A 16,054-nucleotide genomic window follows, 5' to 3' on the forward strand; every position below is an offset into this window, starting at 1 on the left:
AGTAAATTCAGCAAGTTGGCCTCTTGGCTGACCTCTTCTGATTTGGGTTTTGAAAACTTGGTTGCTGTACGTATAGGGAACAGACCCAACAGCGGGACTAGGGTGTCCAGGATGTAGGAACAGATGGGAGGGGTGCCCCTGCCGGTGGTCCTCACCCCAGCTCTGCTTCCTCTGGGACCTCTCGACCTTGGGGTATTTATGTGCAAGGCCTGCTTGTGTGTTTGGGTGTTCCTGAGATTGTGGGACGGGCCTAACTGGGAGATGCATCCGTCTCCGCTGTGACCTGCTTCCCCAGGACCTCCCACTCGCCCTGGCCGGGGGGCCCTGAGGCCTAAGCTGAGCCCAGGACGCCTCGTACCTGCTCGCAGCCGCGCACCACGCAGCAGCACAGATGACCACAGGGCTTGGGGTTGATCATGGTGGGGACATTGTCCTTGCTCTGGAGGTTTGTGAAGTAGAGTTTTCCCCGCTCGGCCTTCTTTCTGTGGGACCCAGGCGCCCGGTCACCCACCGCCCAGCTCGGTCTGCTGGAGGATGGGTAGGTGGCCCAGCTCGGGGGTCATGCAGTCCACTCCCCGAGGACAAGAGCCACTGTGCTCTCGGGTTTGCTTAGGGTGCATGGTTCAGACATGTCCCCAGTCCAGGGTCTCCCCACCATCCCCTGAGGGCCAGAAGTTCTTCCCATAGCCTAAATTTCTCACACTGTAGTAGAGAAAGGGTACATCCTCAAATGGAGTTGGGGGGGGGACAGTGGAACCCCTTCCTCTAACCTCCAGGATTTGCTCTTTCCAGAGCTGAACTGACAAGCGCTCCAGGGGTAAATTAAAATCAGATGCCCTGGGAAACAGCTGGAAGGGGAGCCAGACTCCTGAGTGGCAGCCAAGATGCCCCCCGCAGTGGGCAGGGGGCCCTCCAATGTTGCCCTCCCACCCCCAGCCCCACTACCTCTCTGCATCGAGGAACATCAGACGAGCCACGTTGTAACACGGGCGGGCTTCCAGAACCGTGCAGTTGGGGTAGGCCTCCCTGAAACATAGTCCAGCATCACCCTCGGCAGGGACCCCGCCCCCTGCTTGTCCCCAACTTTCCTCCATGACCCCATCACCTTCAAGACACACAGCCCCAGTTCAAGCCCCCTCTTTCTGAGTCTGCAAAGACGACAGCTCCCAAGAATAAAATTTTGGAATTGCTCCTCCTGTTCATCCGCGTCGGGGGAGTGTGCACAGGTAAGCCTGGGCACGGACCCCGATGAGAGCGCGTTCTCACAGGGTGCTGGGGACACCACAGCTGTGGTCTGATGCTTGTCTGGGGCTGGGGACGTTACGTGGAGAGAAACTGCCTTTAGTCTTGGGTGTCCTCTTAACCCTGTTCCCAGGAGACCTGGTGACAGTTCAAGCCTTAGCCTTGACCATCAGCTGATCCTAACCAACCCACAGCCCCGGGCTACAGAATGGTCTCTGGTGCAAAAATGACCAGAGGTTGATCCTGAAACCTGACCTGAGGTTGACCTCTTAACACTGACCAGAGACTGCTCCTTTATCCTGACCCAACTGACGCATAACCCAGACCCAAGACTGACCCTCTAACCATGAGCCCAGGTTGACTCCACCTTGACTTGAGACTGACCAGACTCTCAGTAGCTGGTACCCAGTAGGGCTTGAGGGAGGCTTACAGCCTGCGTGGAGGAACACTTCCATTTTCATCCTGATCACACACTGCTCCTTGATCCTAATCCCTAATCTAGATAGAGGTCCTGCCTTTTTTTGGTTTGTTTAATATTTAAAGAAGGAAATACCAAGTGTTAAAGATGTGGAGACATGATTCTAATGTAACAAGATGGATCTCACAAACCCATGAGAATTTGGGAACTTAAATCTGGGATGGTGTCCTTGAAAGGCACTTCCTAGGAGGCTCTGGACTCTTCCCCTGACACTGGATATAGGATTAGAATAGTGGGTGCATGCTCAGTTGTGTCCGACACATTGCGACCCCATGGACTACAGCGTGTCAAGCTGCTCTGTCCATGGGATTTCCCAGCAAGAATACTGGAGTGAGCTGCCGTTCCCTTCTCCAGGGGAATCTTCCCCACCCAGGGATTGAACCCAAGTCTCTTGCATCTCCTGCACTGGCAGGCAGATTCTTTACCACTGCGCCACCTGGGAAGCCCCCTGATACTGCTGTTGCTCAAACCATTTTAGGTTCATCTTTGGAAGGGCTGTCAGCCCTGTGGCAGGCTAAGTCCTCATTTTCACCCAGCTAATCTCTAATCCCCTAATCCCTACCACGCAGGTTCCTTGATTTTGCACACAGGTTATCCCCTGATTCTTCTGGGTTAGTCCTCCAATCCAGATAGACCCCAGGCCTGGAACCCAGACCCCGACGGATACTGACAACTAGCAGGGCCTCCACAAGGATGAGGGCTGCCTCCTGCTCAGCACCATATACCCAGGTGCTGGGTCAACAGCCTTCACATAGTAGGTGCTCAATAAACACCCACTGTGCTGTGCTGAGTGGATGAGTCAATGAAATAATGCTCATCATGACACTAAAAACTCCAGTGAGGACTGCAGTCTCCCCAAACCCCCTGGTTATAGGCTGATCGCTAATTTTTTTACATTATTTTCATTTTTTATTTTTACATTATTTTTATTTATTTATTTGGCTGCATCGAGTCTTTGTTGCAGTGTAGTGTGAGGGCTCTCCAATTACGGTGCATGGGCTCAGTTGCCCCATAGCGTGTGGAATCTTAATTCCCCAGTGAGGGACTGAAGCTCCATCCCCTGAACTGGAAGGCAGATTCTTAACCTCTGGACCACCAGGGAGTCCCCCTGACTGTTAGTTTTACTTTATTTTTTAAAATAAATTTATTTATTTTAATGGGAGGATAATTAACTTTACAGTATTGGGATGGTTTTGGCCAATCGGGCTGTTTCCTAAAGAATACAACAGACTGACCCCTGAAACAGACATCTTGGACTGTGAGTTCCTCATGGACATGACTCAAGTCTGACTCTTCTTTGTCTCCCTGGGACAAACCACATAGTAAGTTTACGACAAACGTGTGCTGGATCCATGGATGCTCGACTCACAGGGTTCATTCCCTCAGTGCAGAGGGCTCTGCTTCAAGGCTACCCTGTCAGAGCCCTCGGTGCCCACCCCATCAGAGCCCCGGTGCCACCCCATCGGAAACAGCAACCCTCCATGACCCCGCCCTCTGTCCCTCTCCCTCCATGACCCTGCCCTCTGCCCCTCTCCCTCCGTGACCCCGCCCTCCGCCCCTCTCCCTGCTCTGGTTTTCTTCTAAGCACCCACCCGCGCCTGCCAAGGTCATTTCTTTGCCATCTGGTTCTCCCTGTTAGAATATAGGCAGATGTGGGCAGGCTTCCTGCCATACCCCCAGGTTCCTGCTCCAGTGTGACACAAGATGCTCAAAAGAGACCTATTATTGGGACTTCCCTGGTGGTCCAGTGGCTAAGACTCTGCGCTCCCAACGCGTGGGGCCCAGGTTTAATCCCTGGTCAGGGAACTAGATTCCACATACCACAACCAAGACCCCATGCAACCGAATAAATACATAAATAAAAGAAAGGGTCGATTAAAAAAAAAGATATTTGTATAGACAAGTTACTAAAGGACTTGTCTATACAAGTTGACAGCTGACTCCATTTGGATGGTAACATTAAGATGTCACTTAATTCTCAGCACACGCTGTCCTTAATTTTGACCCAGCCTGCCCCCTAATGCTGAGTATAGCTTGAACTCCAGATGGGACCCCAAATTGTTCTCTCATACTGACCAATGATTGATGAGCTAATTATAGCTGTTGTTCTGTGGGAGGGCAGGACCTGTTTCTAATTGATTTATGTCTGGCACACAGAAGGTGACCAATAAATGCACGTTGAATAAAAAAGGGGATTCATTTGAAAACCCTGGTCACAAACCAGTCATTCTGTAACACAGGGGTCTGGGATCCGACTCCAATCCCATCCTGATCCAGGACAACAACTGACTGCTCATCCAGGTCAACCGACCTCACTAAATCCTGATCCTCACCAGAGACCGAGCCCTGATCCAGACCACCAATGGCCCTAGTCAGGACCACCGGCCAACTCCTAATACTGTCCCCAGACCAATCTCTAAGCAGACCCTGGACTGGCCTCTAAAGCTGGCCGCCTCACTGTGTAGCCCTGAGAACTCAATGGTCTTGCACTCATTTCTGTAGTCCCCAGGCCACCACATGGACCTCAGCAGCACCTGAGAACAACTGCTGAGTGGACAGATGGACAGATGCTGTACACAGACTGTTCTGGCCACTGGCGGTGAATTTCCTTCACTTTACTAAGACAGACTTCTGGCTGAAAAGCACCTTAGAGAACATGCAGCCCAGCTCTCCTGGGCTCGCTGAGGATACACTGAAAACTGAGACCCTTCTCCCTGCCAGTCCGCGTGCACACAGTCTCCAGAACACCCCGCACAATTCTGAGAAGGCCACATCCTCAAGGGCCCGTGGACCTGGGGTCAACAAACCATGACCCAGTTCAAGCCAGGAAGAGGAAAGGCCCAGGGACTCACTTTTCAAGTATTTTTCCAGCTCTTTGAGGGACCTGAAGTCCAGCCCAACTGCTAGACCACCTTGGAATCAGAGAATTCTTCCTTAGCATAACCCCTTACCCTGTACCACAGCCCCTGAGCCCCCCCGGAGAGAGAGGGGCCTCCAACGATGCTCTTGGAGCTGAAAGAAGGCAAAGAAGGGTCCACGGGTCCTGGGGTTGGGGACGGTGGGAGGAGCTACTCACTCAAAATGCTTCTTGATCTTCTCTGACTCTGCATATTTGGAGATTCCATTGATGAAGAGCGTCCGCTTCACCTGGGGAGTGAAGGGGGCCAGTTTGCCTTCCTGAGGCCTGACTCTCAGAGAGGGGGTGGGGAACGGGGGAGCAGAAAGGGGCAGGTGGGTGGGAGCAGACCTCGGGATAAGCCAGGGGTGGTGTTTCTAATAGAAATCAGACAGTGAGCAGAGTGAAAGCCCCCTGGCCTCTTGCCCTCTGAGGGCTTATGGGGGCACGGAGTGGGTGCTACTTGCAAATCCTCAGACCCTGAGGCCCCAGCACGGTGGGTGGCATGGAGTGGGTGTTCAGTGCTGGTTTGGGGAATAAATATAGGAGAAGAGGGGCAATCACTCCACAGCCATTTCCTGCCCCAGGGCCTTCCATGCACGGCCTCACCTCATCCCCCACCCACTTTAGGAGAGGGACCGTTCTCACCTCCCACAGAGGAGGGGACTGAGCCTGAGGGAGGTGACTTAACCGGCAGGATGGGGGCTCCTGAGCCAGGATTCAAAACCAGCTGGCCTCACCTGGGGGCTGACCACACCTTAGGACTCAGCAGGAGAGTCCCTGGAGGGTGGGCTGGGGGGCGGGCCTGGCTCCGCTGCACTCACCAGGTCGTCCTCCTTGTAGCGCATTTTCGAGGTGTGTCTGCGCATGCTGTAGACGGTGAGCAGTAGGTACAGGAAGGCGAAGGAGGTGTGCAGCCACAGCAGGTTGTTCCTGGTGGGACAGAGCGGTGAGTGGGGCCACCAGGGCTGGGAACACTCGCAAACACCCCCAAACCTGCCAGTGTTCATGAAACCCTGGTGGACTTCCCTGGTGGTCCAGTGGTGAAGAATCCGCCTGTCAGTGCAGGGGACACAGTTCGATCCCTGCTCTGGGGAGATTTCACAGGCTGTGGGCGCTGCAGGGCAATTGAGCCCATGCGCCACACCTACTGAGCCCACATTGTAGAGCCCATGCTCCGCAACAAGAGAAGCCAGCGCAGCACAACTGGAGTAGCCCTTGCTCGCCACTAGAGAAAGCCCGCACACAGCGGTGAACACCCAGCACAGTCAAAAATGAATAAGTATTAAAAACAACCACCCTGGTACAGCGCCCCTTTAGAGACTCGGGTCTTCTGACACCCTCCCAAGGCAGGCCCCACACCCCACATCCTGACCCCAAGACTGTCCCATTCCAACCACACTGTCCCCAGAGGTCACCTCTTCACGCCCTCCCTGCTGGGTGCACTGCCCTCTAGCCACCACCAGCCAGCCCTCCATGGGGTCCTCTCCTTCTGGCTCCAACCCAAGCCCTCAAGGCCCCACCGTCATCTCTGCAGCCTCAGTACCTCTTCCCCAAACACCCCCCTTTTTCCTCCGCTCCCCATTCCCGCCCAGACTCTGCCCACAGACCCAGGCCTTGCTTGACCAGCTTCCCACTCTTACCCTGATTTCAAGTTGGCGATGGTGGTTCTCCCAAAGCTATAGGCATTGTTCTCTGGGGGGTGGGACGAGGGAGAGGATGACGGAGGGGTCAGGGCATGTCCCCTTCTGTCCCCTCCTCTTCCCACCACACCGGTCCTGGCCCTTACTGACCCAGCAGGTCCCCTGAAAAGTTGACGGGCAGCACGATGCCTACAGAGAGGACACCCACGGCCACCAGCAGCCCGATGATGTGCCGCTGGAAGGACAGGTAGTGCACGGCGTCGCCTCCACATTTATCCCGGATCTCGTCATCCCTGCGGGCACCGGGGACAGGCGGATGCGGTGAGGACCAGTGCACCGGAGGGGCCACGGCTCATCTGCCCTGGCCCACCCCAGCCCATGTCCACCCTAGCCCTGGCTGATCTGGCAGCAGGATGGGGTTGAAAGAGGGGAGGTGGGGCTCTGGGTCCCCCATGTCCTGGGAGGGGAGGGAGGAGGAAGTGAGAGGGAAGGGGAGGGAGAAAAGGGAAGGATGCAGGGAGAAGGGGAGGGAAAGAGAAAAGAGAGGAGGAGGAGAGGGATATGGGGAGAGAGACAGAGAGAGAGAAGAAAAAGAAAGCAGACTGCAGAGAGGAAGAGCAGCAAGGGATGGGGAGAAATGGAGGTGAGAGGACAACCCGAGAAGGGCGGACAAGGATGGTGGCAGGAGGAGACAGAGGCAGGAGGGCAGAGGGAGGTCTGGGAAGCAGTGGTGCTCCCCCTTAGACTTGGGAAGCCCTGGGGCCCACGGGCCAGGACGGTGGTGGTGCTGACCTGTCCCGGCTTCCTGCCTCTCTCAAGGCTCACTGCCTGCCTGCCGCACTCTGGCTCCATCTCCTGACTTCTGCCTGCTGGATAATGGCTCCTGCCTGCAGCTGGCTGGCTGCCTCCAGCCTGCCTGTTGCCCCTACCTGCTGGCTGCACATGGCTCTGAGGTGGCGGTGGCAGCGCCAGCGCCTGCTTGCACAGGGCGGCAGGGGCGAGGAGAGCTGAGGGCAGAGCAGGCCTCCCATGCGGGGGTTGGGGAGCACAGGAGACTGTTCGGGGGTCAAGTGAGACCAGCTCAGAGGAACAGCAGGGGCCTGGGCCCCCGGAGCAGGGAGGTGGGTGCTGGCTTGGCTAGGAGCACTAAGGCCCTCAGAGATGCCGGCCTCTGGACTTGGTAGGGAGACGACAGGTCTGCTGTTTCTCTTTTTCTTTAGAGCTTGAAGATCGTTCACTTACTTTATCCTGAAGATGGCTGTCAGCCAGGAACAGAAACCCTGTGGGGGCAGAGGACTGTCAGCTGGTGCCCCCATCCCACCACCCTCCGCCCCCCCGAGCCTCCCTTCCCCTCTAGCCTCCCTTCCACCCGACCCCAACCTCATGACCACCTCCAGGCCATGGCTCACCTTGTCACAGCTCCCACAGCCCCCAGGGAAACCAGCTCGTCCCAGAGAGGGGCGACGGGGGTGCCCGCCCTCAGGGAGCAAGAAAGACCAAGGCCACAGGGGGTCACCTGTGGACTCCTGGGCTCAGAGTGCAGGTCCCCGCAAACACCCGAGGGCAGCGGAACCAGAGAAAAAGTCCTGCAGTTGTGTGGGCCAGGGTGGGGATCGGTGGGGTCCGGGGTCCGGGGAAGGGACCTCAGACCTGCAGCTTCTGCAATGTGGAGAGTCTGCAACGTGGCTGCCAAGAGCAGAGGAGTGGGCCATGCTGCCCAAGGTCCTGCCACCTACCTTCTGTGTGCTCAGTCATGTCTGACTCTCTCTGACCCCATGTACTCTCTGTCTATGGAATTTTCCCGGCAAGGATACTGGAGCGGGTTGCCATTTCCTTCTCCAGAGGATCTTCCCGACCCAGGGATCAAACCTGAATCCTTTGTGAATCCTGCATTGGCAGGCAGATTCTTTACCACTGTGCCACCTGGGAAGCCCCAAGAACACCCCAGAGGGACCATCCCAGGGTCACTGTGAGCGGTGATCTCCTGCTCTCAAGCCCCCAGGCTTGTCTTCAGACAGAGACCCCACTCAGGGCAGGGTGGGGCTATGTGGGGAAGGGCTGGGCAGAGATACCCTGACCCAACTTCCTACTGGGAGACTTCCAGGCATAACATGGGATGGGGGAGAGAGGTGCCCTCCAGCCAAGATACAGGACCGTAAGTCTGGGGACCATCTGGACAGCTCTGGCTGGGAGGGGTGACACCTCTGCTTTGTCACTTACCAGTATGAGTCCAACTCAGGAAGCTGACAGGCTTCTTCTGCTACGGGGGCTGCAGGAGCTGCTGCTCCCAAGGCCCCCAGCCTAAGCTGGACTGAGCAGGGCCACCCTACAGCCTGAGGATTAGAGTTCTGACCAGGGTGAGAGTTCTCACCCTGGCAGAATGACAGGTGGCCAGACAGGTAATGCCAGAGTGTTGGGTCTGATCTAAAGGGGCCTGGGGTCTGCTATGCCTCCCCAGGTACATGCCTTGTCTACAGGGGCCCCGCCCCTCAGCTCCAATCTACAAGCAGGTCAGCTGGCCCCAGATTGCCAGGGGCCACCAGCCTGCAACCTCTGAGCAGCATAATGGATTCTGCATGTTTTGCTAAGCAGGCCTGGAAGGCTCATGATTACTTCCAGGAAAATGTCTAAGGAAAAAGAGGTCCTTAGGATTGCTCACTGGAGAGGGGCACATAACTCTACTGCGGAAAATGACATTTATAAACCACAATGTTTAACCTGTGCTGGTTTGGAGGCTGCCATGGAAGACAGAGCCCAGAGTTCTGGGTCTGGGTGCTGTGGCTCTCAGACGAGCATCACCCTTGCTGGGCAGAAGGCCCCACTGCGTAGACCCCTGACCCCATATCACCTGAAGCCAAGGCTGCTGAACCCATGCCCCGGAGGAGCGGGTGCTGAGAAGCTGGGGGGAGGACACTCACATTGTCCCTTTGGTCAAAGTCGACGGAGCTGGAGACAGACGTGAGACGCTCATACCGGTCGTGACTGTCCCCGTGCATAGCTGAGGCCACACTGGGGGTGGGGAGACGAGAGATCAGAGAGTGGGTAAGTCTGAGTCCCTGCGGAGCCGGGTGGAGTGGGTGGCGTCCCACTCCAGAGCTCCAGACAAGGCACAGAAAGCACAGAGGCAGAAGCGCGCAAGAGTGACTGCCCTCTCCCTGCCTCCCTTGAACCCACACCTTCCCCTCAGGGGCCCTGGGGGGCACTGATGCTGGGGGAAGGATGGGAGGGTGAGTCTTCATCAGCACCCCATGACTGTTGAAGGAAGTCAGCGGGGCCCTGCAGTTCCGGAGCTGACCAGTGGGGGCTGGGGGAGCAGAGCCCACGCTAGGCACAGGGCAATGGTGAGGGGCGTGTGGTGATGGGGAAGGACACGCTGGACCAAGAGAGCCCCAGAAGGGCCGGGGGCTGGGGGGCTGGGAGGTGTCCCCCACCCTCCTCTTCCCTGACCCCAGCAGCTGCCGCAACTCCAATGCCAGGCCTATAGACAGAGACGGTGATGGACACAGAGGGCTGCGCTCAGAGCTTCTCTGGCCGCCCCCCTCCCAGGCCTCCAGAGCAGGTGAGCAGGGAACCCTGGAATAGGAAGAACTAGCTGTTAGGGGTGAGAAGCCACTGGAGACGCCCAGTCTTGTCTCTGCAACCAACAGGGTTACTGTCCTGTGGGTTCCCAAGGAAGATGGCTCCTCCACCCCAGCCAACTTGGGTGGCAGATGCCCGCACGCACGGGGCGCACAGGGAGCCGGAGGGAGAGATGGGGGAGTATGGCAGAGACAAGCTGGGGAGCCCCCTGCTCTGCGAAGCACACCACCTGCGTTAATCCGAACATGAGCCTGCAGAGGAGAAAACGGAAAAGAGACACCAGCAATGTGGTAGGAAGAAAAGCATGAAAGAGAAGAAAAAGGAAAGCTGGTTTAGTGGGGGCGAGGGGGCTGCTGCCCCACATACTATTCCTGTTCCACTCGGTCTCTCTCCTGCCGCCGGCGCCTGGGGACAGAGAACAGACAGGGTTAGCGGGGGCCGGGATGGGTCTCCAGGGACTGGCAAGGGACCAAGGCCCAGCTGTGGGCCCCTGTGCCCCATGCCCGCTCTGGGACCGGTCCCTCTTCATCCCCCGCCCCCACCGCCCCCGCCAAAGAGGATGAGAGTGGGCTGACTCTCCTTCTATCCCTGAGGAGCGTGGACAAGGTGTATGTGCATGTGTGTGTGTGGGCGTGCAAGTGTGCACACCAGCCTGTGTGTAAGGGTAGGGGAGGGTCCCAGAGCCTTACCTGTCTGCATCTGTCACCAAGGCCAGCCGCCCGTAGTCCCAGGCCACCTTCCGGAGGATGGAGAACAAGAACAGCAGTGCCTGAGGAAGGAGGGGGTGGTTGGCAGGATGGGAGGCCATTCACCCCCTGGACTAGCTAGGAGGGCAGGGTAGAGGGGCAGGATTTTTGTCTGAGAAAAGGATAACTCTGGGTGGGATGAAGGTCCGAGGCTGAACTTGGGCTGGGTGATGGGGATTCCCACCTGCAGTCACACGTGGGGAGTCAGGGGGAGTGGTTAGAGTGGTGGGTGTGGGCCAGCTGTGATACAGGGTGTGGTGCCAAGGGTGGAGGGGGGCATGTGGGCACTCACAAGGAAGCACATGAAGTCCAGAGCCAGCACGGTGGGGACGCCCCCGAACGGCAGGCCCTGCAGGACGGTGCTGCGGATGCGGGCGCTGTAGCAGTAGTCCTTGGGGCTGCTGCTGTTGAGGGCCATGGTGCCCAGTGTGGCCAGCAGGAAGGGCAGCATGGCTGCTACTGCCGCATGGTCCTCCTGGGCAGGGGCGGAGCGGTCAGCCAGGCCTGGCCCTTGCCCCCTTCACGGGCCTGCTTGAGGCTTCGGCAGGGTCGTCGTGGGGAGGGGACAGCGAGGACAGATCACCGGGCTGCCTGGGTGGGTGGAAGCTCTGGCCTCTGGAGATAAGGGCCCAGGAAGGGAGGGTTGAGTCACACAGACTTACTTTGCCTGGCTCTTGGGCTCTGGGTCTGGGGAACTCAGCCTGGGTCCGGACTGGGGCGACCGGTTTTTTCTAAGCTGGAAGATGCTCTGAGTCTCTAGCAATTCACCTCCCACCACCTCCATATACACATATACACCCGTTCTCTCCAAACACAAACTGGCTCTCTCTGTCTCTGTATCTCTGTCTGTCTCAGGCAGGGGGCAGAGCTGAATCTGAGGGAAGATGGGGAGGGGTCTTAGGCCTGAAGATCCAAGACTAAGTGGAAGGGTCTCTAGGCCAGGGGAAGATGGGTCAGGAGCCAGTTACCTGACCCTGACTGTCTCTTCCTACCCCTGTTAGAACAATGGCATGGTTTCATCTGCTCAGTTTTCAACTCAGTTGACCACCTTCCCAGTATAGCTGGCTTCAAAGTGAGATGTTCAACTTTAAAGTTGGCCATCTGTCCTCAGAGTAGGGGTCTGAGAATGGGGTCGGTGGGAAGTCCGTTAAAAAGCAGGACTTCTGCATTTGTACCACCTGTCTCATTCAGCCCAGCCACACCTGTGTACCCTCATTCTTTTTCCTGGGCCACGGCAGGAGCTACACCTTTCTCTCCTCCGGTTTCCTCATCTCTTTCCAATTTGCTTTTCATCTGAGTTGTAAGGACTACAATTCCCAGCGTGCCCTGCTCCTGCCCCCAGAGCAGGGCAGGCTGGGAATGCCGTGCCCTGCAGCGAGCTTTTCCATTGATTGGCAAAGGAAGGAAGAATGAGCCTGGGGGCCTCTTAACCAGCCCAAGCTCCCTGTAGCCAGGGAAGTGCCTTCTGGCCTGCTTCCCTGACACTGCCAGGCTTTCAAGCCTTCAACGGTCCCAGTGGACGGGTGGGGAGGAGGAGGGAAGGGGCAGCTAGCCCTGATGCCTGGGTTCTGGAAGTGCCTGGGGACCAGCTGGGCAGGGCTCTGGGGAGGCTCTGGGGTGGAGGAGGTGTGTGGGTGCGGTGTTGTGGCCCCACCCCCCGTCCTATAGGAGGGCCCCTGGAGGCCCCTTCTGCTGACAACACTGAAGCTCTGCTTTGTTTGGGGGGGGGATCCCCAGGGAAGAAAGGAAACCAGACAAAGAAAGAGAACAACAAACCTAGGAAGGGTGACTGCAGCTCTGGGAGCAAGCAGCCCCCAGCCCCCTGGGTGGCTCAGAGAGCTTCCCCTGCCCACCTGCCAATCTCAGATTTCCCGCTGCCTCTTCCTAACATTTTGACTGCAGGGCAAGAGGCACCAGAGGAGAAGCTGGGGTTGTCTGTGTCTCACTTGGTTCCAGGGAGTCTCTGAAAAGCCTGGGTTAAGAAGGCTAAGGGAATAACTGCCCTGTGTTCTATGCCCTCCCTCTTCCTTTCCAGCCCATGTTGCCTTAAAAAAAAATTAATTCAGTAACTGTAGCAGGTGCCATGTATAGAGTGCCCACTGTTTCAAGAAAACATACATTTTTCCATTTACTCATTAACACTTTGGAGTTGGAATGTCATTCCCATTTTAAGATGAAGGCACAGGACTCAGAGAAGTTAAGTAAGTTTCCCAAAGTCACACTGCTCATAAAATAATGGACCTGGGCATCAAACCTAGGTCAACTTCTTTTTTAAAGCCTGAACACTTTTCAGGGCACCTTGATGCTTTTCTGACATGTCTAGAACAGGGTGCTGCAGAAGCTTTGTGAATGCTCATTATGTGTTCTCGGGCTAGGGAACACCAGAGCACTGAGAGAATGTGTGTGTTTAGGTGTGTAAACTTGTGTTGATATGTGTATCTGTGTGTGTGCAGGTGGGGAGCTGGGTGACTACATGGCTGTCCTTGGAAATGAAGAGAGTTGTTAGTGTCTAAGTGGAGGTGTGTATGCGGGTGTGTCTGGGAGCCTGGGTATGTACATATAAAAAGCCCCAGGAAAGGTTAAAGGTAGGTATAGGTATCTTAGGGCTGTAATAATTGGGGGGCCTCTATACTAGTCCCCCCACCTCTAACTCCCAACTCAAACACATTTCAGAAATCGGTCCAGCCCACACAGACTCCTTGCCTGTCTGTCTCTGAAATTCCAAGGCTCCACCAGGTCAGAGTGTAATGGGTACAAACCCCTGGAGTTACATGCCCCACCTCCCCCATTCTATCTTCTCCACTCGGAGGAAGGTGGAACATTCTGGGAGCTCCTACATAAGAGAACCCGGAGAGTAGTGAGGGTCAAGGTCTGTGCTTTAGTAACTGAAGTCACCATGTCCATCTGCCACCTCCCTCTTTACAGTCACAAAGACTCCCTCCTCAGTTACACTGCTCTTCCCACCTGCACCCTGAAGTAAGCAGGGCACACTCCCCATCGGCAGGGGAGGAAGCAGGGACCTGGGAGGAGAAGCCACTCATAGGGAGGTCACAGGGCAGGAAAGGGTGGAGCCAGGGCTGATGGCTCAGCTTGCCAGCTTGCCGACTGGGTTACTCCAAGCTCTTAATTGTGGAGGCGGGGTTGCTGGGCTGAATTTCACCCTGGGCAGCTGCTCTCAAAGCCTTCACAGAGAGCAGCTGAGAGAAGGGAAGAGACTGAGGCAGAATATTTGGGGGAGAGAGGGACATTTCATCCACTCTACAGGGTTGTCTGAGTCAGTGGTATCCTAGAATTTCTCTGGTCTGACACTGAGGCTTTAGCTGGAAAGGTGTAGGGAGAGTGATGGAGGGTTTTATTTCTAGCTCACTGAAGGTTATTTTATCATCAAGAAGTGTGTGTATGTGGGGGGTGGGTGGGAAGAAAGCTATAAATTAAAAGTTTTTTTCTTAAAGAGTTACTAGGGAAGATTTAATTTAGGACTTGGGATCATAGGAAGGCAGTGTGGTCTGTTGGGAGGAGATAAAGATGGAGACTAGCTCTGTTACTATGTAACCTGGGCCTCAGTCTTTCACTCTGTAACAAATAGATATTAATATCCTCACTCCATCCCTACTAACTTCTGAGAGATGAGCAAAAATGTATCCACAAGTGAGGATAAAAGTAGTAGGAAAAGAATGCATTTATCAAATACTTATTTAATCCTTATTTTATGCCAGCACTGTTCCAAGTGCTTTACAAATATCATCTCATTTACTCCTCATCACAACCTTAGGAGGACGATGAGGTTCAAAGAAGGTATATCACTTTCCCAATGACACACAGCTAGTCTGTGATAGATCTGGACGCGGACTTAGGCAACCTGGCTCAAGTCTATGCTTTTAACTACAGCACTTTGCGGCCTCAGCTAACAGAGGAGTCACTTCCATCAGGAGGCTGGGGGCTGGGGATTGCCAGTTACAGCTCTGGAGAAATGCCACACCCTATTTCTACCTGTTTGCCTTCCCTCTTTCTTCCAGTTCCCTGGGTTTGTGATTTCGGGTTTTGAAGCAGGGAGAGGGGACAGGCAACAGAGCCTGGTGGCTAAGATCATGGGCTCTAGGATGAGATAGATAATGGCTTCTGACCTGAGCACATTACCTCACCACCCTGGGCCTTGGTTCCCTCAACTATAAATGGGGATAATAATTCAGTCACGTGGTTGTTTTGCAAATTACACAAGATGATTTAGGTGAAGCTCTTAGTACAGTTAAAGGCATAAATGGATTCTAAAAAAAATTTAGCAATTGTTATCAATAAAGTGTGGAATGAAAGGGATTGGTTTAGTGGAGAACTGGTACAAATCAAAATAAAACAGTACTTAGTATGCTAGAACTCCTCAGTCTAGATGGGCTTCTTGTCGAGACATAAGGGCTTAGACTGCTTTCAGGACTCAGCCAGTGAGTGACAGGGGAATGTTTCTAAACTCTTCAAACAAACTGATCCGTCCCCAGCAGGCTGGCCGGGGTTGGGGGTGGGGGGAGCATGGGAGGGTGGTGATACACCAGGATGGGTCAGAAGTTCAGAGAGGAGAGCTCTTATTGATCAACTACCAGGCAGGGTGCCAGGCTCTTTACCTGTACTATCTAGATTTAATCTTGTAAGGAGGTGGCAGTGAGCATACTTTTTATATTGACACTAAGGTTCAGAGAAGTTAAGTAACTTGTCAAGGTCACACAGCTAAAGAATGGCAGAGCTGGAATTTGAACCCAGGTCTCCAAGACTGTTATAATTGGAGGGAATTTGTAAGATGTCTAAAAGGGGCTTCTTGGCTACTCACCACCTGCCTTCTGCCTTCCCACATCCCTCCCCTCCCAGAGGCCAAGACCCAACCGGCTGAGCCAACAGCAGGTCCCAGCATGTGCCACCTGGGGCATGCCAGGGCCTGGACCCTCTGGTACCCTGGAAGATAATCACGCTGCCAGTACATCCTCATTGGTAGCCCCCAGCTGGCAGGGCCACTCCCCTCCTCACACGTGCCTGGGAGGCAGGACTGGGGGCTCCTCCTCAGGAGGGGCTGGGGATGCAGACCCAGGGAGAGGCTGGAGAGTGGTCTTGGGTAGGAAGTCCTGGTCCTCCCAATTGTGCGGCCCCCAACCCCCTCACCCCCTTCCAGGAAAGTGGAGTGCTGAGCGGCCAGTCTTCCACCCAAGGGACCCAGGCAGGTGGCAGCACAGAGCCCCAAGGGCAGCCGGCCCCTCTGACCTCTCCTCTTCACTTCCCAAGGGTCCTTATCTTTTTGGGGAAGAAGGCGCCAAAGCTTTGGGACTGTCCTCTCTAGGAGGTTAAGGAGGGTTAGGGACAAAGCAAGCCCCCTCCCCCCAACAGGGCCTTTGCCCCACTCCGGTTCCGCGAACCAATCCTTTCCCCACCGCACCCTCCAACGCAGGCCCGGGCGGCTCATGAATGAACTGCACTGTGTGAGGCGCAAGGA

The 16,054-nt window shown here is 55.5% G+C and overlaps 1 protein-coding gene across 1 annotated transcript in view; it reads right to left on the reverse strand.

Moving 5' to 3' along the window:
* The window catches only part of TMEM63B (transmembrane protein 63B), a 28,257-nt gene that overhangs the window by 9,526 nt on the left and 2,677 nt on the right, over positions 1-16,054 (reverse strand). The window contains exons 2-12 of the mRNA XM_010863232.1: positions 10,877-11,199; positions 10,528-10,607; positions 10,205-10,243; positions 9,178-9,268; positions 7,502-7,539; positions 6,410-6,552; positions 6,260-6,311; positions 5,441-5,549; positions 4,797-4,867; positions 946-1,026; positions 338-482 (exon numbers count right to left, since the gene is read on the reverse strand). Coding sequence (XP_010861534.1) covers positions 338-482; positions 946-1,026; positions 4,797-4,867; positions 5,441-5,549; positions 6,260-6,311; positions 6,410-6,552; positions 7,502-7,539; positions 9,178-9,268; positions 10,205-10,243; positions 10,528-10,607; positions 10,877-11,035 — 1,008 coding nt within the window. The 5' untranslated portion in view covers positions 11,036-11,199. The remainder of the gene's footprint in view (positions 1-337; positions 483-945; positions 1,027-4,796; positions 4,868-5,440; positions 5,550-6,259; positions 6,312-6,409; positions 6,553-7,501; positions 7,540-9,177; positions 9,269-10,204; positions 10,244-10,527; positions 10,608-10,876; positions 11,200-16,054) is intronic.

This window comes from Bison bison, unplaced genomic scaffold (genome assembly GCF_000754665.1).
Source record: "Bison bison bison isolate TAMUID 2011002044 unplaced genomic scaffold, Bison_UMD1.0 scf7180017864487, whole genome shotgun sequence".
Lineage (NCBI taxonomy): Eukaryota > Metazoa > Chordata > Mammalia > Artiodactyla > Bovidae > Bison > Bison bison.